Source organism: Brugia malayi (assembly GCF_000002995.4).
Source record: "Brugia malayi strain FR3 genome assembly, contig: Bm_v4_Chr4_scaffold_001, whole genome shotgun sequence".
Classification (NCBI taxonomy): Eukaryota; Metazoa; Nematoda; class Chromadorea; order Rhabditida; family Onchocercidae; genus Brugia; species Brugia malayi.
In genome coordinates, this window is record NW_025062478.1 from 2,108,919 (window position 1) to 2,133,045 (window position 24,127).

Consider the following 24,127-nt stretch of genomic DNA (forward strand, 5'->3'; position numbering starts at 1 on the left):
TTTTTAATTAACTGAGAAATGTTAACAATTACAATAATATGTTATCACTATTATTGCTAACATTTTTATTAAATTATTTCATATGATTTTATCACTTTGATTTTTATTTTATAATGTCCACTGATTAGTGATTATTTGATAAACCAATAAATCTTTGCATAAACTAAGAGAAAAGCAATCACATTTTGTATTAACAATTAATTCAAAGCGAATATTTTACCATTTTCTTTTTTCTCTTCAAAGAATTTAATTTTGAAAATATATGAAATTATTGAATTAAGCAATTAATAATTTTCAAGCAATTATAGCAATTTTTTTCATCAGTAATTACTTTGTTAGTAGTAATGAATTACTCTAGAATTCAATAAATATAAACTCTATTTCAATTATTTCTTTTTTCTGTTATTTAAAAAAAGTGAAATTTGCTTTTTTTTTCTCAATTTTTTGTATTAATCGTCAACTTTTCGAATTTCTTTTCCTTTTGTGCTACACTAATTTGGGAATTTTTTTTTTACCACTAAGAAAAAATTCAATTTTTAATAAAATTTTAGAAAATATATGAGTTTAGAAAAAATATATCAAATTTTGAGCATAATAACACTGTGATTGGATGGATAAAAAAATTAGAATAAAATAATACAAGAAAAAAATTCATCAAAATTTAGTTTTTCTTTTTTTTTTTTTCTATATTTATTTGATAAAATAACGAAATGAATTTTTCAAATTACATCCAAATAGCATTTAAATATTTGTAAACACACTGAAAAAAGAAAAAAAAAATTAAATAAATTATTCTTATAACACCCATTTCGAGCAAAACAAAAACAAGACAAAGAAGTGAAAAAATATATTAAAACATGAAATTTCAACTAAAATGCTACATCAAAAAAAAAATCGTCAAAATGAAAATTTTGAAAAATACAATAATGAATAAATTTTAATAAGAATAAACCGTCAAATTTTATTATTCAATAAATATAAATTTACATCATTAAATTAAAAAATCAGCAATTATGTTAAAGTTTTTAGAGAAAGTCACTCATAACAAATAATTATTTGCAACCCATACAATCTCACCCAATTTTAATTGAAATTTTCGTTTTTTTTTTTTAATTTAATAGAATCAGTTTTAATGAAATTTTATTTTCGAACTTCAAAATATTCTTATAAATTTGGCAAAATATTTTTTAGCAAAAAATTAATCTTTCAAATTCATATAAATGTTGAAATTTAGTAACTTTCAATTTGATATAAAAGGTCTAAAAAAAGAGAAAAGAAAAAACATGTAAATAAATACATAACTTATGTTCTTCTTTTCTTTAATTCTTTTTTTTTTTTTTGCTTTTTCAAAATGTGCAAGAAAAATTGTTTACTCACAAAATATAACCTAAAAATGAGATCAGCACAAAAAAAAAAATAGAGAGTATTTATTAGCTAACAATGAAGCAGTTATTGTACATCAAAGTAAACTATTGAAAAAATTTTTTTTTCTTTTCAGAAGGAAAAATTTTAAAAAAAAAATAAAAGTAATTAAAATTTGTAAATTTTTTGCCTAAAAATTTATTTACTTTCAAAAAAAAAAAAAAAAAGGAAAAAAACAGAACCAAACATTTTATTCAAATTTAGTCATACAATAGAAATAATAATAATTGATGAATAATTAATGCCTGATTAATATTAATTAACTTTGATATTGAATATTTGTCGTTGGTGGTTGGCAGCTAACCCGTAGTGCCAAACTTTTTTGATAGAAATCCTCTGCTGGATCAGTCCTAAATTTGCTAAATTGTTAATTTTGGAAAAGAATAATCAAATTTTGATTGGAAAATTTGTTAACAAAAAAAAAAGTATTTAAAAAAAAAAAAAAAAAAAATTAAGAAATGAAAAATACGTTGTCATTGGTGCGCCAAATGTATGAGCACTTGATACAGCTCCATAAGCAGAAGCTGCTGGATAGGTCATTGGATGAGCTACAGGATATGGCTGATACCTGAAATTATTTATCAACAAAATGTTATTATTCGTATCAGTAATTAAAAAATTAATTTTTTTGAATTAATTCAAAAATAAATCAATTAAAAGATTGTTTAGTTTGAAATTTATAGATTTCATTTTAATTGATAGAAATCGTAAGTAATAATTTTAAATTGGTAAAAAGTTAAATAATATGAAATGATTTCAAAATCAATATTACTTGTTAATTTTTATTTTCAAATATAATATTTTGAAACATTTACAAAACTTAAAATATTTTTTTTTTTTAAATGCAAACTTAAACTATGTATGAAATGATTTCAACTATTAAATGCTTTTAAAATTAATATTGCTTATTAATTTTTATTTTCAAAGTTAATATTTTCAAACATTTTGCAGAATTTAAAATATTTTTCCAAATACAACTTTAAATTTTATAAATTTTATTTACCAGAAAGGATCAGCAGCAGCTCTAGCAGACATTGCGGCAGTAGATGGATACATTGGTGTTCGCATTATTTGACCTGTAGCACTTTGTGATGGAAATACCGTTTGTGGTACCAAAGCTTTTGATAGTTGCTTTTCTTGTTTACGATGCTTTGCACGCCTATTTTGAAACCATACCTAATAATAATAATAATAATATGAAGTACTTCCTCTAAATTTTATTTTCATCTTTAAACAAATTCTTTTATAATAATATAGTTTTTTCCTTTTCATAAAATTTCTTAATTTTGTTTTTGCTTTTTTTTTTTTTTTGTTTTTTTGAATTATTTTATCACGATTAATTGGAATAAATTTAATTGTTTATGGTATATAAATTAAATAGTATTAAATTTAATTCGTTTTATTAAAACTTATCCGATTGCGTCAAAAGAAGGTAATAAAAGTGAAATACTGATAAGGTATATATCCGATTAAGTAGAACATAGATTTTTTTTTTATCAATATGATATCATGAAATCAAAATTAATCGTTTGATAATTTTAGTTGAACGAAAAAATTTTTCTCAATTAATAAAAAATCAATAAGTAACAGTCAGAAAATTAATTTCATCGAGGTAAGCAAAAAACTAATTAATAAATTGTATTATGATAATACTAAAATAATCAACGATAATTTTCCGGATTATTTCCGAATTAGCAAAATCCGAATTAGGAAAATATAGTTATAAATGCTTCGTTTACTGTTTCCTTATGGTATATACTAGTTTAAAATTCTAATCAAACTACTGCATAACACTTTCTTGAATTGCCATACAATTTCACTGGTAGAAAGGAAAGTGGAAGTTAATTTAATTTTCGATTCATTCGTTACACAGAAAGTTATAAATAGACACACAGACACACAGAGAGAGAGAGAGAGAGAGAGAGGGAGAGAGAGAGAAAGAAAGTGAAGTAAAAGATAAGCAAGAGCAATCATCTAAAAATCTTACTTATTCTACTAGTATCTACTAGCTAAAGCATTTTCCCTAAAATCATTCATTCTTATTTATTTTACTTTATATTACTTACTTACATACTAGGTTGATTGAAATTTTCTTGATAAAGATAAAAACATAGAGAGAGAGAGAGAGAGAGAGAGAGAGAAAGCTAAAGAAAATTGTTTGAAAACGGAAAATGCTCAATTGTATTGGAGAGAAAATAAAACGAAGTCACAATTAATATGCATTCAACGAATGACGACGATGACGAGAATACATAGCAAAATGTGATGTGTAGCTTTGTTCATCGTCTTTTTCCTCAAACAGATTACGGTAATAGCTAGCTAACTAACTAAGCTTAAGCAATAATTTCAATATCGAGCTTTGGTCTTATTTTAAATTATAATCACTAATATTGTCATATATTTCTTTCTTCCTTCCTCTATTATTATTATTATTGCTATTATTATTATTATTGACCATTCAATATAGCATTAAAAAAATTATCAAACACAAAAAAATATATTTTATCATATATTTCTTTTCATTATTATTATTAAACAAAAATGAATTATAATTTATGTTTATCAGAAGTGTTACATATTTTTCATTTAATAATTATAGCATCAAAAAATTATCAAATGAAAAAAAATTCTTTTATCATATTTTTTTTTTCTTTTTTATTGAACAAAAATAAATTATAATTGTGTTTATCAAAATTGTTAGATATTTTTCATTCAAATAATTGTAGCATTAATAAATTTAAAAAAAAAAAAATATTTCTTTTAAAAATAACTGAAATTTTAAATGTAAAATAATTATGTAAAAAAATAATTATATATGAAATAATGATAGAAAATTGCAATTGAGATAAAAATATCGAATGATTTCAAAATTTTTACATTGTATTAATCGTATCAGAAATGGAAAAAAAATTAGTTAAATAAATTCGATATAAATTTTACACAATTACATTGCTTTTTTATAGACAAAAAGAAAAGGCTAACAGTAAAAATTTTTTAAATCGTTTTTTAGACATATTATTTTGATAAAGAATACAATAACATTAATTTTTTCCTTTTCAAAATTTTCTAATTTTTTTTTTATATTAAACTAAGCTACTTTTCCCCCATTTAAAGTATTTGCTTATTTAAATTTTTGTAGTTTATTGGAAAATAAAAAATTTAGAAATGAATAAAAAAGCAATGAAAAAAAATGAAATCGTAATGAAAGGAGAAAACTGCAATGAAATAAGAAAATAATTTAATTTATTGAATGCCAATAACTTGATCAAGAGGACTGGGAATAAAAGATAGTCCCAAAGGGAAATGGAAAAATGGTTGAAAAACTTTTTTCTTCGTTTCCATAATGTATCAAATATTTTTTAAATATGTAAGATATGTCAATTATACAATTGCTTGGAGTACTTTTCAAAGTTAATTTCAATATTTTAAAGATTACCGACTAATTAAATAATCTTTTTGATAACAACTAACAAATGTGCCTTAAAAAAGAGAATAAATTTAGTCTAACAATATCTGAAAAAAGTCATACTTCACTGTCATTGAAAATGAATTAATCATTATTTTAATTTAAATGAATATGAATCAGTTACTATTTTATTATTATAATGTATATTTATTTGTTTCTTTCCTTTAAATCAAAAAATAAATTTCATTAATTTAATCTACAAAAAGAAAAACTTTAACTGTTATAATATTTTAATGTAGTAAAATAATTGAAAAGCACTTAAATGAGTGGGAAAAAAACTGTTGAAATTTTTTGAATAATTTCTTTTTTCTTTCACCAAAAATTATTTATTCAAAAATATTGACTTTTTTTTTAATTAATTATGAGAGAAAAGAAGATAAAAATTACCAAAAAAATTTTTTACTGTCATAAATATTTCTCCCAAAAATTATTTATTCAAAAATATTAAATTTATTATAAATTAAGAAGGAAAAAAAAAAAATAGAAAAAATTGTCAAAAAATTTTTTGCTTTTTCCCTCATTTCTAAGATAAATTTATGCGGTAAAAAAGGAAACCAATGAATTGAAACAGTAGTTAAAGTTGTTGTTATTTATAAATTTGATGTACAGATGGTATAATCGGTATATGATGCCATCATGGCTTATGAGAAAAGGTGAAATAAGGATAAATGGAAGAGAGAGAGAGAATAGGGAGAGGAAGAGAGAGAGGGAGAAAATACCCTGCTGAGAGTATAAGTTAGCTTTAGTGCTACAGCTAATTGCATGAAATAAGCTTACTGAAGAGCTGATAATTATGGGTTTGAAGTGGGTACAAAATGTTAAATCCATCTTTTGTATTATCTCTTACCCAAAATTGTTTTCTCTTTTTTCAAACATTTTCTCTTCATTTTTACATCTGTTTCATTCTATTCTCTATCATTCTTTCAAATGAAATCATAGAAAATAAACAAAAGAACAACAACAACAAAATAAAAAAAATGTAAACAAAAAAGTAAATAAAGTATACAGATGTTTTGAATAGTTTGTTGTTGTATTTATAAAAGAATTTTACATCAATAGCAATGCTAGATGATGACCTTTAATGACCCTTCTTTTCTTTTTTTCCTCTCTTTTTTTTTTGCATTTCTGCAATGATTATGAGTTAATTAGCAAAAGAGATTTGAGAAGAAAAGAAGAAAAAAAAAAATAGTTAATTTGAAAAATTTTAACTTATTTATATATAATCTTATCCATAGATTAAACGATAAAATTAGTAATTATTAATAATTATTATAATAATATCACAATTTGAAAAAAAAAAAATTATATATTTTTATCTACAGATGATTTTTTAATTAAAAATTTTTAAAATTTGATAATCAAATTGCAATAAAATGATAGCTTTTTTATATTCAATGATTCGTATAAGACAATCAGTGCTATCATAACTCAATTGTAATTTGATCCAAAATTAGATATATGAATCAATGATAGTAATCAAAATAGCATTTTTGCCTGTCTCTTCTCTCTCTCTCTCTCTCTCTCTCTCTGTTATCCCTGCTTCTTTCCAATAATTTCTATGAGATTGGAAATTCAAACCACTTACAGTAATATCTTTCGCACAGTTTCATTTAATGCAACAAAATTACTTTCAACAATTTTTTTAGTTTTTAAAATAATATTAAATAAAAATATGAAAAAATTCTTTTGTATGATATTTTATGATTTTTTGATATTATTTTCGAAATGTAATTGAATTATTATAGGTTGATAATTTTAAATTGTTAAAAAAAAATTTTTACCTGAATTCGTGCTTCATTTAACTTTGTAATCCTAGCAAGTTCCTCACGGACATAAATATCAGGATAGTGTGATTTCTGAAATGCAGCATCAAGCTCTGCTAGCTGTTCTTGCGTGAATGTCGTACGATGTCGTCTTCGTACGCTTTAAGCAAAGAAAAAAATTATTTTATTTATTCTAAAGTAAAGAAATCAAATCAATAAAATGTATAAAAATTAGATAAAAAAAAAAAAAAAAAATATTGCATAAAAAGAATTAGTTTTCTTCTATTAAAATCAAACTTTTTTTTTTTTTTTTTTTGCAAATATGTTCGATTAAAATGACCGTAATCTTTCCATTATCTTTTTGCTTATTATTTTTATCAGATATTATAATATATTAAAAAAATTTTTTTAAATATTAAAATTTGAAGGTCAACGAATTGAAAGGAAAAAATATTTACCTGGCAGGTATTTGAGAACCAGCTGAAAGAGCGCTTGCAAAAACAGATGATGCACTGCAACTACTGCTTTCTGCTTTAATTTTTTTAAATGCACCATCTATAAAATTAATCAAGTATAAGAGAAAAGAAAGCAACAACAACTTTTTAAAATTTGGCAAAAATTTTTTTTTTAATTTCTATAGAAATTTTTAAAATCAATTTTGCATTGAATTAATACACCGAATATGAATGGTTAGTGATTTTTAAATGGGCAGATGTTTTGAGCTCCCTGGAAAGCATCCCAATGAACAACAAAAGATTAACTCTATCAATTCATACTTAATACCATTCAATCAAATATAAATACATAGTGAATTGAAAATAGCTCATTGAATAAACTGAAATTTTTGAAAATTTTCAAAAATTAAATCATTAAAAAGAAAAAAAAAACTCTCGAGAAAGAAAATGATAGCAAAGAAATAACTGAAGGGGAAAAAAAATAAAAAAAAAAATAGAAATCGTTTTTTTAAAAAAAAATTATTTGTTTTGTAGTTTTTTTTTACCAGAAGAATCACCGATCGGTCGTAAACTATTGGATACAGATGCATCGAGCGGTGGATAATACGGGAAATCGGTAAGTGCATGCGCTAAATCTTTACCCTTCAATTGCTCCTGAAACTGCAAACTAACAAGGTATGTTGCAGTTGTTGAGAGCATACTTCAAAATTGCTTTTACAGATTCTGAAATAAATAACTTAGAGAAAATTCTTATTATTAATTAACAACTAAGTGTTACGGATCGAAATAATTACCTTTTATAAATTAGTAATAATTATTTCTTAAATATTTTTTTTTTTTTTTGAAAAAAAAACTGTTTGATCATATTAAATTATACTATTTATATTGATCAATAATCATTTCAAAATGAACTAAGCTTTCTAACTAAATGTGATTACATACCGACATAATTATCATTTATAAATCTTTTAAATATGATTATAAATTATTAATAATAATTTTTAAAATACTTTTTTCTTGAAAAATACTGTTCGACCATATTAATGAAACTATTTGAATTAAATAAATTAAGTTTTATATTCATCAGTAATTAATTTAAGTGAAATAAGCTTTCCGTATAAGACAGAAAATCATCTAATTGGTAGATTCAGGATGAATGATATATCAACAATTATCTTCTCTCTCTCTCTCTCTCTCTCTCTCTTCCTCTCTCTGTCTCTCCCTCTCCTCTCATTCATCAGTTAATCTATTAACAGTTACAAATTGCAAAGATTGAAATGACATTGAAAAAAAATCAATTTTCGACAATAAAGCTTAATTCACTAAAAAAAAAAAAAAAAAACTAAACACGACTACCACTAAGAAAGAAATTGCTTTTTTCTAAAAAAAAATGTCAAAACTAAAAAAAAATATTTGATTTTCTATGATCAGTTATATTCTTATTTCATTTATATTACAAACTTATAGATAAAATTATCATAATGACATAACAATGATAATCAATAAAAAAATAAATAAATTTCAATTCTAATCTATTTATATTCAAGTAATATAGCCAGGTAGGTGAAGGGATAAAGGAAGGAAATAAATAAATAAATAAATAAAAATAATAAAGTAAAAAAGATAGAGGAGGGCTCATACGGTGTACGTCCAAATTAAATTTTCCATAATTACTTTAGAAATAAACAAAATCGAAACATATAGAGAAAGTTTGACATAATACTGAAAATGAAGAGGATATTACAGATATGTAGGAAAAAGAAGATAATACTACTAGATGAACAATTAGGTTCCCATCTTTCTCTTAAAGCATTAATGCTCAAACAAATTATGATAAATTAGCGCATTCGTCCTGTTGTTTGCGGTAGTTGTTAGTAAGTGCTATTCACATAGCTTCAAATATTCCAATTTATTTCATTTCATTTCATTTCATTTCATTACATTTCATTCATTCATTCATTCACTGATCACATCTGTCGGCATTTTAGTGCAACTCGTACGATTTAACTTAACATGGAATCATTTATCTATTATAATATCATTTTTCTTTTATCTTTTATTTTTGTTTTCTTTTTTTTTTTCACCTTCTTAATCATCATTCTTTCTCATATAAAATTAGAATGATTGTTGTGAAAAATTAAAATGTTCATTTATGAAATTTGAATTTTAATATAGACATTTTTTTATTGCAAACAAATAGTTAACTATTTTGATTACAATTTATTATATATGTGTCATTTATTAGAAAATTTAAAATTGGTCATATAACATTGTTTAAACATCAATCAATTTTATAGATAGGAAAATATTTTATTAAATAATTACTATTTCTGAGATAAGCAATTAAAAAAGCTGAAAATTTTTAACTTATTAAAGTTGTTTAGTTTAAAATTCATTAATTTTTAAAGGTTAAGTTTGGCTGAAACATTTTGAAATATGGAGAATATTTTTTATACAATAAGTTAATATTATGATATGAAATACTTTTTAGTTATACACATTTATTGATACATATTTTGAAGGCGTATGGTATTACTACAATTAGACAATATCATTTTTTTATTTATAATTAAAAGATTATTTATGAGATTACGAATGAAGATATGTTATCAAAGTTATTTGTAATTTAATAAAGTAAACTTTTGTGATTAAGGTTTCATTTCATCCTTTCTTTCGTCCCTATCATTGCATTATCAATAGATTCTAAATTTTTCTTCTTTTTTTAAAAGAAGCGTTATAATGAAGTTCACTCATATAATACTATCTGATTAGGATGATTTGCTTATTGAAAATAAGATTAAAAAAAAAAAAAGAAAAACTGAACATATAAATTAATTTGGCGAATTAAATTAAAATCATTAAGATATAAATGTATTAAATGTTATATATAATAATAAAATGATTAATAAATGATTATTAAATGATTAATTTTAAATGAAGGGAAATGGTGTGAATGGTACCTGTGTGATTGCGGTGACAGCTGCAACGGTGCTGCTTGCACCATTAAGAATAGTAGTTGTGGTACTTAATCCTTCACTAGTCATCGACCAAAAAGGATACCGTTTTTTTTAAAAAAAAAAAAGAAAAAAAAAGGAGGAGGCAAGTAGCTTAGTGAATTATTTACTTTACTTAGTTAGTGATTCGTAAAGAGACCACAGATTTAATTTGTAAAATGTTTGTTATTAGCTTTTCGGCTTCTTTTTTTGTTGCTAATATTGTCTTAGCTTGATAATGATGTTGTTGATGATGATTGGTAGAGTGATTGATTGGCTTGGATGACTGTAAATAGGTGACGTAACTGTTGTGACGTTAAATAAATTTGATAATGAGAATTAGAAGTGATGATAATTTGATGATATTATATAATTACAGTAAATAAAATTTGGGGACAAGTGTAGAATTGATGTGACAGACAACGGTGGATAACTTGGTTTTCTGCCTTGGAAAAATGAGATCACCGCTGATGCATTAGACACATATATGCACCACCACTTTGCACTTCCTGCAAATACTTTTTTAGGCTTTGTATGGAATAAACAGAAGAGGGAGAGAAGAAAGAAGAAAAAATGGCCTTAAAAAGCTATTATCAACTAAGAAATAGGCGGATGAACGGCTTGGTTAAAGGATTGGTTTGGAATACGGGGAAAGGTGGAAAAAGAGCCTATGTGAATGATTGTTATGCCTTTTACAAGCTATTTATCATTCTTTTCTTCCTTCTTTTTTCTCTCTTTCTTTCTCCCTTTCTTTCTCCTTTTCTTTCTTACAATCTCCTTTTGTCGCCGGTTGCAGTCATCAAAATGACGAACTGCTTGCTGCATGCCATGCAACTACCTCAGCTGACAACATGAATTATAGCTTTATTGGATTTACTTGCCTCTATTTATTCTTACTTCGGGATACGGTATCTCTCTTACCCTATCATCTACACACCTCTTTCCACCTCTCCCTCTCTCTCCCTCCTTCTCTCTCTGTCTCTCTCTTATTCTTTTCCCTCCGATAAAGTCAAACTCATCAACATCTATTCGTCATAGCTTTTCCTATGTTGTCAAGCAGCTGGCCTGATTACTTTGGCTAGTTTAGGCTTATATGCCCTTACTCCTATATATAAGTTGATTTGATTATAGGCTGATGAATTGATAAAGAAGTAAGGAATAAGAGAGAGAGGGAGAGAGAAAGAAAAAGAGGGGAGAGAAAGAAGGATACTACCTATGCACAACAACTCTCTCTTTCCTAGCATTAATCTTAAGGTACGAGTTTTATTGAAATTTAAAATCTGAAATTAAATATTCGAATAAATTTAAAAACAAATACTTGAAATAGAAACATGCATTTATGAGAAAGCAATGACATGAATCTGATATTATTCAGATAGGTAATTCCTCACTTTAAGTGGTTATTGAAACAAATTAATGATGATGCCGACAAAGTGATCAGATAGGTCAAGAGGGATTCATTGATCATTTGATATGATCTAATAATGATAGTGTAAATCATTTCCCATAAAAGATAAACGTAATTAATGAATTAATTTCATTTAGTTAAATCTAAAATCTTAATTAGCTAAATTAAATCTAATTTAACTAGTAATTCACTTTTCAAATGAAGAAAAAAATATGAGTTAGAAATTCACATCAAAGCATAGTAATATATTATTTTGTTCTGAAAAAAAAAAAAAAAATACTTCAATAGTAAATTCATTAATAAATAATTCATTTCAAATGAAAGTGAATTTGCATTAATTATATTCAAACTGCTTCGAATCTTTGCAACTTATTAATTATATCAAAATAGATTTTTTTTTGGATTTTGTCAAATTTTAAAATATCTGTCTTCATATATTTTAGCAGTATTTAACAATATAATAAAATAAGAAATGTTAAATTTAATATCAGAAATTTATTATGCAAATGGAAGCTAAACTTTTAATATTTCATTTATTCATGCCGGAACAACACTTACTATTTTAATTAACACAATTAGTTAATTAATCTTTCACTATTATATCACTTTCAAACTTCAAATACATTGATACCTTTCATTAATTGTGTTAATTAATTGATGAACAGCAAAAAGTTGAGAAATTTTTGTTAAAATTTAAACGAAGAAAACATTTATGAGGAATATTTCATAAGTTACAATAATTTTTTATCTTCAAAAAACAGAAGTAATAGCTGTTTAATCTAATCTTTGATTAGTTTTAAAATAATTGCAACAATTTATTTCTATTGAAATGAATGAAATATTCAATTACATAATGATTGCTTATCTAGCTGAAGAAATAATTCATTTTTTTTTTTATCAATTTATCATTTTTGCTATGTTTAGATGATAAGAAAAAAAAAAAAAAAAAACAAAAATAAAATTATTTCTACTCCTCCAATATTTTCATTCACACACAAAACGGAGCAGAAACAATTAGCTATAATTTTGTCAAATGAAATGAAATTTTATGGATTTATTAAATAATTTAGTGTATTTTGTTTCATTCATAAATTAGTTACTGAGTTATCGGAATTGATTGATAATTTAATTTCTCTTCAGAAATGATTCCTGATCTTTACTGAAATTAAGTTTAAATTATATGCAAAGGGTACATTTGATAATATTTTGCATGTATACACGAGGGATTGCTGTAGTTGTATATTTCAATGATAAAATTAGCTTAATTCAAGCAGATTTAATTTTTAAATTATTTTATAAATTCCAGTGTAGCAAATGCGCTAACTGCAAGTTCAGCTACTTAAACTGTTTATTTATTTTTTTTTTTTTTTCTTAGGAATTTTATTCCATTACTAATTTGTGTATTATAGAAAATGAATAGTTTAAAATTTAGTCAAAAAAATGTTTTTGAAAAGTACCACAAATTATACAAATAAAATTTTAAAATTTAATAAACAAAAAAAAGAAAAAAATTTAAACAAATTTACTTATACGTATGTTATGCTATGTGATAAAAAATTGGAAGATTAATCAAAAAATATTTGTTTAATTAAATTTTGTGAAATTTTTTTTAGTTAGAAGAAATGACGATGTGAAGAAAAAAAAGGAAACAGAACCAACTATCAATTAATTTCGAATTAACAATGCCACGAATCAATGCAAATCGCAAATGTCATTTGAGCCAAGACAAAAGCTACAAGGCTTGGCTTATTAGCTTGGCCTATTACGGATGGATAGCTAATTCGGAACTTCATCAGTTAAAACTTAAATGTAACATTAGTAAGTAAGTTATTGCATGCATTGCATGTAACTGCTGCCAATTTTTACATTACAACTTTGATTTTCTTCGTAGTAGAAAATAAAAATGAATCAATAAAGGGAAAATGGAGAGAAAGAGAGAGAGAGAGAGAGATCCAGCTAGTGAAAGATTTATTTAGCTATTGCTGAAATGTTCGAGAAATATCAGTAATCAAGGTGACAAACAAATTTAATTCATAAAATGTCACACCTGCTATAATGTAAACTGAATTAATGTCATTGAATTGAAATATTTGCATGCTATCATCCATAGCACTCTCCTAAAATAATGGTACTACTAGCAAAATAATACTAACTGTCATTCAATTATGTCCGGAATCTTTTAAACTAGCTGCGATTATTCAGTTTTTCATTATTTCCGGAATCTTCTGGAATTTATCCATCTTCTATTAATTCATTAAGTCATCCAAATAAGGAAATATTCATCGATGGCTTTCAAACTTATATGAATGATTTCATTTCTCAAATCAGAAATCTTTAAAAAAAAAAAAAGTTGAATCATTTTATGTAATGTTTGGATTAACTGGAAAATTTCAAAGTCGCCGTGAGTCTGATTTGGAACAAGGTTTATCGTTCATTTAATAAAAATATTTTATTCAAAGTTTAGAAATGGAAAATTTCTTTTCACTTTTTTTCTGACATATATTTTAGTTTTTCTTTCAAATTTTTGTTAATATTGCATTTGTAAAAGTATGATAATTAAATTTTATTAGAGAGAGATAAACAATTTATTTATTTATTTTTAATTTTTATTTTTTGAATTAATAACAAATGAATTGATTTAAGCAAATTGATTTTATAAAAAACAAATTTGTGTTAATCTTAGTTTTATTGAATGTAAATTATATTTTACAATGTTATTTTTGCTTATCAACTTTTCTTTTTGTTATATTAATACAATAGAAGAAAATGTGAAATTTTAAAGTATAGTTGAAAATCCCTTTCGTTTTTAAATTTTTTTTTTTTTTTTTTTAGAATCCAATTTAACAACTAATCCAAAAAATGATTACCAAAAATCAAAATATGGAACAGGATATCGAAATGGTTCAAAATGGTCATCTGATTGGAGTAGAAGCAGTAATACATCAAATACTTCACCGGAACATCCTATAACATTTGAAGTAACAAGCAGGTAATTCATTTCTCACATTTTAAACCTATTTTAAACCTTCCTTTCCAACATTTTTTTCTATCATTTCAGATTATCATTAAAGCTATTATTATAATATTATTATAACATAATGAATTTACTTTATCTCTGATTAATTATGATTAATTAATTTTGTTAATTAAATTTATTTACATAATTTTTGTATGAATCAATCATCTGAAAAATTTTTTCTTTTTTTTTTGAGTTTAATTTTATAATAATTGTAATAAATGTAATTTTAAGTGAAACTTTATTACTTTTTACAGCATTCCAATGTAAATTGATTTTATTTTTATGTAATGTAAATTGATATTAATTTGATTAAAAAAGTATAAATTGATATTAGTTTGATAAAAAAAAAAAAATGTAAATTGATATTAACCTGATAAAAATTCCCGCATCAGATAGATCAATAATGAAAATAGTTCAGGAATACAGAATTTGAAGAGGAGGGAAAAAGATGAATATTGAGATTAGAAGAAGTGATGATATGCATCACTGGATGGGTCAGTCGAAAAGTGAATATAAAAATAAATTTTAATTCTATTTGAAATTATTTTTGTTGGCACTTCAATATCTCTTATAGTATCACAATTTATACATACAATTGACCAGTTTTGATATTAAACCCTGTAACTAATCATAATATTTTGTACAAAAATGAGGTAAGCTTTGTATATCTATTTATTTTTTTAAATTTAAATATTACAAAATAGATTGTTTAATTTTCATTCATTTTCATTAATTAATTAATTGATTATTGCAGTGGTAGAAGATGGCTAATTTGCATGCTTATTGCTGTATCTTTACTTCTTTTCTTACTTATTACTGCAATAATAATCGCATATGCAATGAATGGTAAGTGATTAGCATTGATATTTTAAATGAATTAAATCTAAATTTAAGTGTCAATTTGAAATTGCGTCAATTTTTGTATACAATTCAAATTTTTTTTTTTTTTTTTATTTTAATGACATTAGTTAGATGTAATTAACAAATATAAAGCATAATTGATAGCTATGTGTTAAATCAGGTGGCTTTTAAGAATCAAACAAATTAAACGTGAAAATTATTTGTGTGAGCGTAATATGCCTAATAATTAAAATACAATAAATAAGAATCTTAAATATTTAATTAACTTTGACCAAATCTAAATTAAAAAAAAAAAAATACTTTTAATGAAAAAAATTTTTCATCATTTCAGTGCTTATTATCAAATTTCCATCATCAACCACAACTCATCAACCATATCCATTTATCACTTCCACCTTATCACCAAATTTTACCATTCAACCATTTCCACCACTATTTCCCACTCCAATACCACCATATAAGCCACCAATCATCACAACACTTCCAATTCCAACAGATCATCTTCAAAAACAAACATTCCTCTGCCAAATATTTCTCTTAAATCAGGCTAATGAAATTTATGCAAATCATAATCGTTTCGAATATCAACAAACATCACAAATGATTCAGAATGTGGTATGTTTTATTACAAAAAATAAAAATTAAAATAGTTTTATTTTTTTTTTTTTTTAAAAATGTACAAATTTTTCATTATTATTTAGTTGTTACAAAATAATAACTATCAAATATTTTCTTATCAATGATCATATGAATAATACTCTTAGGGCAAATTAAATTATTTTAAACTATCAAAAAATGTATTCTAATATTTTATTAGTGATTAGCATTTCCCATTCCAATACTATGTTTTAATTTTACTTTTATGAAATCTTTTATTTAAATGATTATGAGTATTATCAACAATAATATTATAGTAATAATACAAATGTATCCGAATCGAGAATTAATCATTTTCGTTTTTTTTTTTTTGGAGTGAATTTTTTTTTTTTAAATTAAACTTTTTACTTTTCCAGTTTAAATCCTCTGAATAGCTCAAATTATCATAAGTTATTTGGAAATTTATTTTTTTGCTAATGCTATATTTAAGTTAAACATTAGTAAAAATTTCACCCACATATATGATTTCTGATATAATTGAATACAAAAAATAAAATAATAGCGATATAAAATTTTCAAATAATTTTATTTCAGATATACAACCAACTTAAGCAAACGCCTTTACGGCCATATCTGGAAAATGTTTATGTGTGGTATTTGTATAATAGGTAAAAATTTTTTAATAAATTTTTTTTTTCATAAAATAAGTTATTCTTTTATTTAGTAATTAAAAAAAAATTATTTATTTTATATTTCAATTTTCATTTTCATTTTTTTTTTTTGTTTGTTTTCCAGTGGTCCTGATCTTGCTGTCGAATTTTCCATCATATTGCTTACACCATCACATCCAAATATTGGTGTAACATCGGTAAAAAATGTTTTCATTAGCGTTTTACCGGAAATTGAAGATCAATTAAATGGTACTCATATTGATAAAAATAAAATTTCCATACAATACCTTAATCATCATTAATTTTTTCTTTTCTCTTTTGACGTTTCATTTGATGTAAATATATTCATTTTCCATTTGTTTGTAAATTATTCATTAAAATTTTGACAGTATTCAATGAAGAGCCAAAAAAATTTAAAACCAAAAAATTTAAAAAGATAAAATGTTCGGGAATTGATCGAAACAAGCATCAAGTAACGAAGTGATTGATAATTTGAAATATTTATAAATGAAAGGGAAGAAAATATGCGCTAAGATCAAAGAGAAAAAAAAGAGGAAATCGAATAAGATAAACAATAAAGAGATTAAAGAGAGGGAAGTTGTTTTAGCAAATAAAGCAAATATTGAGAAAGGCTAATTAATTAATTAATTATTGCCTGATACTGTAGGATCTTAAAAATTTTTTAAAATTATCTCATTTTTATAGCTGTGGAAGTAGGTGTATATACTCTATCATATATAAATTTTTTTTCTATTATTTTATCATTAAAAAAAAATTAGTAAATTTTGAATTTCTCGAAATCTGATAAGAGATACTATGCTGTTTGTACATTTCGATATTGAATTATGCACTAAAAGTACATTAACGAAATGAAAAAAAAAAAAAGCAAATTTAAATGTTTAAATACTACCATTCATTAGTAATCGTATAAAAGATATTATTTATTATTGTTATCACTATTATTATTATCGTTATCATTGTTATTATTATTACTATTTTCTGTCTTCTTTATCAGCATATAACAACTTTTTTATTTTCTTATTTATCAGCGTAATCAGTGTGTAACCAATATTTTTTATCAATTTATTAATTTACGAATAATAAGGAATAAATTTGAGATTTGGATTTGTTTAATATTGAAAAATTAACATCACAATTGATAAAATAGTAATTATTAGAATAAATTACGCCACAAAAACTATAAGTATCTATTTAAGTGGATTAAAAACAAACAGATTATATTATTATTATTAGTATCTAATATTAAGCTTTTGATCTTTCCGAACAATTCTTTCTTAATCTTTGCATATATCTAAAGTATAACTGAAATGACAAGAAATAATTTAATACGAGAATTCATTAATAAATTCACTTATTAAATTCTGAAATTTATGAACTTAAAAAAATTATTATTCAATAAGTTAGAAATGAAATCTTTAAAATATTTATTATTTAATTTTTTCACACACAAAAAAAAAAGATTTTCGTTTTCTTTTTTTTTTTTTGTAATTAACTAAAATATTAGAAGAATAAATAAAATGAAAAGAAATGAGTATTTTATGTGATTGTAATAATGGAATGAATAAATTATGCACAAATATATACAATAAAATAAAATTAAATCAAAATTACATCAAAACATTTAGCATTGATTCTAAAATATTTAAAAGAATTATTTAGATAATAAATTTTTTATTAAATTCTCAAAATACGTACATTTTTTAGTAATTGCCTATCATTAAATGATTCATTTTGTTGTAACAATGCGGAATTTTCCAAATTGCTTAGAACAATAATTCGATCGTTTCTGCGCAAATGTTCATCCTTCTTTAATTGTTTGAATGTATTACTTAATGTAATACCAAAATGTGACAGTAATGTGCTACAGCAACAACCACAACAGCTTAAATAATAAATAGAAATTAATATCTAATCTGAATAATTGAATAATTAATTATGCAAATTTGAACTGCTAATTATTTTATTCATGAAATAGTGAAATTCTTAGAAATAATTTTTATTAATGATAAAAATTATTTGTATATGATAATTATAATCATATATTTATATCATAGTTATCAAGTTTAGATTTTATTTGAATATTTTAACAATTATTTATTGCAAAATTTTTTTTCTTCTTTTTTTTGAAATCTTCAGTATGTTAATTAATGAATTTTATATGATAATATTATGGTAGAATTTATGGAAGAGAATTTATTAAATAGTTTAGCAATGAATTATTACTTATCAGAATGTGAAAAATTAATTTTCTGGTGAAAAATTTTGATTAATTAAAGAGTAAATAACTTTTTTTTTTTTTGTTTTATATTTTTGTTTTCAATTCTTAAATTATAATTAACTGAGATAAATGAAAGAAAGCAATTTTGCTTGCAAATGTTATTTATTTATGAGGAAAAGAACGAACACTGAACAATTTCTACTTCAAAAAATTTCGAAAAATTTTTTTTGATATATTTGCTAGCCTCTTGAAAAAATTATTTATTCTTGGAATGATATTTCAACTATTCGAGTTTACAGTCAATTAAATGAATGATCTTTGATTCTAAATTAATTTTATATTTCACATTAGATAAATATATTACAAAATTCATAACTCACTAACCTTTCTAACCAATATTATACTTTAATAAGTTAAGTAATAAAATGAAAAAATAAAATTGCATTATTACCTTAAAATGTTCTATTTTAAAACTTAAATTTAAGCAATGTAAAATTGATTAACGAAGAATTTAGACTGAATGTAGTAAATACATACTACTTTTTATAAAATACTATTTGTTATGAATACTATTCGTTATAAAAAAAAAAATAAATAAATAAATAAAACTATTTATCACAAAATTTACAATATTACAAAAATTTGTCATAAAAAATATCAAAAAAATTTGTCACAAAAAAATTTAAGGATAAACTAATTGATGCCATTATGGTATTTTTAAAAGTTGTCCCATATAAGATAATAAATCGTTTCTTTTTTCTTGAAATCAATATCTTATCAATTAATTGAAATTATCAGAAAAGAAAATGATATGAAATGATGGAATAATTCTTACCCTGATATGATAAAGAAATATATGAAACCAAGTAAAATAATAATGAATAATATTGGTGCAATAATATTTCTAAAAATCCATGAGCAAACTTCTCCAAGTTTTATGAGAATTTCATCAAAACCATCACTAACACGATTTGGTACCTCAGAGAAAAAACCTTCAACCTAAATTATCAAAAATAAAAACCAAAAAAAAAAAAATCAAATTTGAATTAAAATTTGAAAGATTTTTTTTGTGGAATTTTTCTTTTTCTTTTTAAAAAATATTTTACAAATTATAGGTGTCCAAAAAAAAAACATTTCTATGCTAAAATTAATTCAGCTAAAATAATATAATTATTTAATTGATACAGTAAAATGAATTTAATCATTATCATTGCAATTATCACAAATGAATATATATATGTCTTTGTTGCATTTAACACATCAATGAAACTTATAAATTAACAATATTTAATTAAAATTGAAAAAAAATTTTTTTTTGAAACTTTTTTTAAGCAAATCTATTATAAATGATAATTGTCAAAAATTATGACTAAAATTTGAAAGCTTAATTTTTCAAAAATTTAATTTATTTCATTTTATTTAAAAAAAAAAAATAAAAGAATGGTTAATAATTTGAATGCAAAAGTGACAAAATCACTTCATCACCAGCTCCACGTAATGTTGTTTCGGCTGTTTTCATTACCGTAGCTTTCAACTTTTCGCCACTACTTTTCAAATTTTTTGCTACCATACTAAAAACATCCTTTGATTGTTCAACAAAATTCTGCGCGCTATCAAATTTTTTACCAATTTCTAAAAAGTTTTGACATTGTAAAATTGAAATTAAATTTGACGTTGAAAAAAAAAAAAACAAATTTGAACTTTTATTTTTTTAACCGTTCAATTCAATCAATTAAATACCTAATTATCGTATGTTACTAATTAACAATGAATTAATGAATTCTAAAAAATTCATTATGTTTCTAAATGATTTGTTAAGTAATTTAAGTATAAGAAAATTGCTCTTTCAACAAAAATTTCTGCAATAAAATTCGTCGTTTTAGCTTATACATAAAAATATATTGGAATTCACATTTTCAATTAAAGTAAACGAATGAGATTTTTAAATTTAGTAACACTTTGTCCTCATCAAAATCATATTTTTCTCCAAATTTAGAAAAGCTATTTTAATGACAAACTAAAGTACAATCCGGATAGAATATTAATGACAATAGTAATTATAATAATAATATTGGTAGTAAAACTGATGATAACAATAATAATAGTAATAATAATAATGATAAATGATGATGAATCAATGCATTTTAAAATAAAGAAAAAGAAAATTATTTGGATTATATTTGCTTAATTTCAGCAAATTTTTGTGTCATTTTAATATTTCATATATCGGAAAAAATATGAAACTTCAATTTTATGAATATAATTTCTTTTCTTAGTTCCAATAATCAATTCTTTCTGATTTTTTTTTTTTTTCAAAAATTGAAGTTTGCTTTCGTTTTCATTTTAAAAAATTATATATTGAGAATTGTTAAATTCAGAGCTCAGAGCATATCTGTAACATAGTTTTATTAATTTTTTAAAGATTAGGGAAAAAAAAACTTTGAATTATTCAAATAACTTATCAACTGGGAAGTCACAATAACAATTAGCGTATCAGTTATAAATTTTTACCGATGGTAAGTTATTTTATAATAATTTAAATTACAAAATAAAGTTAAATTGTAATTGCAAATGATCAAAAAATTTAAAGCTTAAAATAACAAATGATCCGTTGTAAAAATTCGTCAATTATTAAAATTAACGTCAAAAAAATAATTTTTGTTAATTAAAGTTAGCTGGTTTTTTTTTCTTTAGAATTATTAAAATTCAAATGTTTTTTATCAAAATAAAATAATTAAAAATAAAAAATTAACAAACCATTCAAAAATTGATTAGATTTTTCACCAATTTTTTGTTGTGTTTGCTGAAAGAATTGTTTCATACTTTCTGTCCATTCATCGGTCAAAAATGACATTGCATTTGCGCCAACAATTAATGTTATCAAGAAATTAATCACTAAACACATATCTAAAATTGATTTATTTATTTACTTATTTTTTTCTAAAATTAAATTAACATTAAAAGATTTGTTTTTTTATTTATTTTTTTTCATAAATTACTTAATAATTTATTCACGCAACACTAAAATTTATTACACAAAGGCTAATTTTCGGAATGTAAATAATACTAAGTGTAATGATTAAAATTATTTAATAATCTAATTATCACTATCATTAAATAGTAATAGCAAATTAAATTAAATAAATATAATAAATACATTCAACTTTAAAATATTCCATTGATCATTCAATTTTTTTCTGATCTTCTGCAAAAAAGGAAGAAGGAAATTTTAAACCGGTTTAACGGAACAGTTGAAATAAACTCAAACCGGTTTATTGGAACAGTTGAAATAACCTAACGCTAACATAATCCATAATTTCGTTATATAATAAATTTAATGAAAATTTGCTTACCGTAATAAATGATTTACAATCATGCGATTCCTTTAGTTGAATAAAAAGTTGACAATAAAATGTTAATCGGACAAGGCGATAGTTGACACATTAATTTTAATGAATTGATCCATTCCCTAACATTGTCACTTTTTTCCTGTATGTTTCCATTCAGGCGGAATATCTATACGTTTGATATTTTAGCACTTTAAAAAAAAAAAAAAAAAAAAGATGTTTGAGTAAATAAAATTTTTAAAGTAAACAATTAATTTAAGCGTTTGTAGCTTACTTACAACAATTTAATATTTTAAAACAAATATTTGACAAATAGTGGAACGATTCTTTGTTAATTGTTAAACAATTAGCAAATAATAATTACAAAAAATCATTCTTTAAATAAACAAAGGAAGAATAAAGAACTTGAAATATTATAAATAATTGATAAAGGTAAGAATTTGAAATTATTCAAATTGAAAATTAAAAATGAACAAAAATTATTGCTGTATTTGTTTTTGCTTTAGCACTACTGCTTGATATTTTTTGAAACTTGTTTATGTTGCGGTAAATATATTTGCAATGTTTGAAATTGAAATTTGAACAGTAATGGACAAAAATAAATTTAACTCAATTAAAATGTGATTTAAAATGTATATTACTTGTTAGATTTTAAAATTAAGAATTTTGGAAATATTTTTTGATATGTCTTATTTAAAAGAAACAGTAAAATGAGAGATCAATGAGAAAAGCTTTTGTTCAAATTCATTAAATGCTTAATGATTGATATTTTAAATTTGCTTATAATTCAAAAAGCTATTACACTTTTCAAAATAATTCCCAAAATATTTTAATCTATTCGATTCTTCAATTAAACATTATATTAAAATTCAATTTCATGAAAATATATTCATATAATTATTTGGGAAGTGAAGATATGATAATTTTAATAATTAATAAATTTCATAAATTATCAAATAATAGAAATTTTCGCAACCTTAAGAAATTGAAAAGGATTCTTTATTATTCGGAGGCAGTGTGTGATTAATTCTAAATATGTTATTTATCATTTTGATAACACTACAACTGTTCTTTCTTTTAATGTTTACTGCTTATTTGTAAAAAAGAAAAAATTATTTATTTTTTAAAAGCGCAAAATTCACAGTCAGAAAATGTCATCTAAAGTTAAAATCCATACTTTGTCATTTTTTTTCAGCATTGGAAATATCATCAAAAAAAAGACGAAAAGTCGATATAAAGTTATTAACAATGAAGTTTATTATTATTCATAAGATAATAATATTTATTGATGAATCATTGAAAATTAAAGAAAAAAAAACTTTTCCATTTTTTGATGTATTTTATTTGGAATATATTTTTGAAATTGATCCCAATAGCATGAAATTACTAACTTGTTATCATTATACTCAATAATAAATATTTTCTTTGAGTTGTAAAAGTGACATAAAACATTTATAAATAAGATAGCATTGAATTGCTCAGTAAAAAAGCAGAACCTTAAGAGAGGAAAATGAAATATTTACAACAACATTTGATCTATAAAATTACATTTATATGTGATTTTCGACAGAAAAAAATTTTTTTTAAAAAAATGGCTAATGAAATGCTTAAAATTATTGATGAAATGCTTCTGATCAGGAGATAATTTATTAATAAATGAACTGATGATGATAATCTTGATTAGGAAATGGCAATAACAATGATGAAGGTGATAACAATAACGTAATGGAAGTGAAATGATGATAATGCCGTTAATAACAATAATAATAATAACAATGATTTTGATGACAATGATGATGATAAGGATGGTGGCAACGTGGTGGAAGTGGGATGGTGATAATAATAACAATAATATTAATAATAATATTGATGTCAGTGATGATATA

General features: G+C 22.8%; 3 protein-coding genes across 3 annotated transcripts; 1 reads left to right on the top strand and 2 right to left on the bottom strand.

Moving 5' to 3' along the window:
* Window positions 1-1,681: 1,681 nt before the first annotated feature.
* Window positions 1,682-10,150, bottom strand: Bma-unc-42 (Uncharacterized protein; the record flags this gene model as incomplete). The annotated part of the gene is made up of 7 exons (XM_043081350.1): window positions 1,682-1,772; window positions 1,892-1,990; window positions 2,426-2,598; window positions 6,670-6,811; window positions 7,110-7,206; window positions 7,652-7,766; window positions 10,067-10,150. 7 exons carry the CDS (start codon window positions 10,148-10,150, stop codon window positions 1,682-1,684), a joined length of 801 nt encoding a protein of 266 aa, XP_042937284.1.
* Window positions 10,151-13,874: 3,724 nt separating this feature from the next.
* Bm13019 (Uncharacterized protein) lies at window positions 13,875-16,957 on the top strand (the record flags this gene model as incomplete). The annotated part of the gene is made up of 6 exons (XM_043081351.1): window positions 13,875-13,929; window positions 14,340-14,496; window positions 15,281-15,372; window positions 15,719-16,002; window positions 16,579-16,652; window positions 16,780-16,957. The coding sequence occupies 6 exons, from the start codon at window positions 13,875-13,877 to the stop codon at window positions 16,955-16,957; spliced, it is 840 nt and encodes a 279-aa protein (XP_042937285.1).
* Window positions 16,958-19,725: 2,768 nt separating this feature from the next.
* Bm119 (Uncharacterized protein) lies at window positions 19,726-21,799 on the bottom strand (the record flags this gene model as incomplete). The annotated part of the gene is made up of 3 exons (XM_043081352.1): window positions 19,726-19,893; window positions 20,372-20,526; window positions 21,652-21,799. The coding sequence occupies 3 exons, from the start codon at window positions 21,797-21,799 to the stop codon at window positions 19,726-19,728; spliced, it is 471 nt and encodes a 156-aa protein (XP_042937286.1).
* Window positions 21,800-24,127: the final 2,328 nt, after the last annotated feature.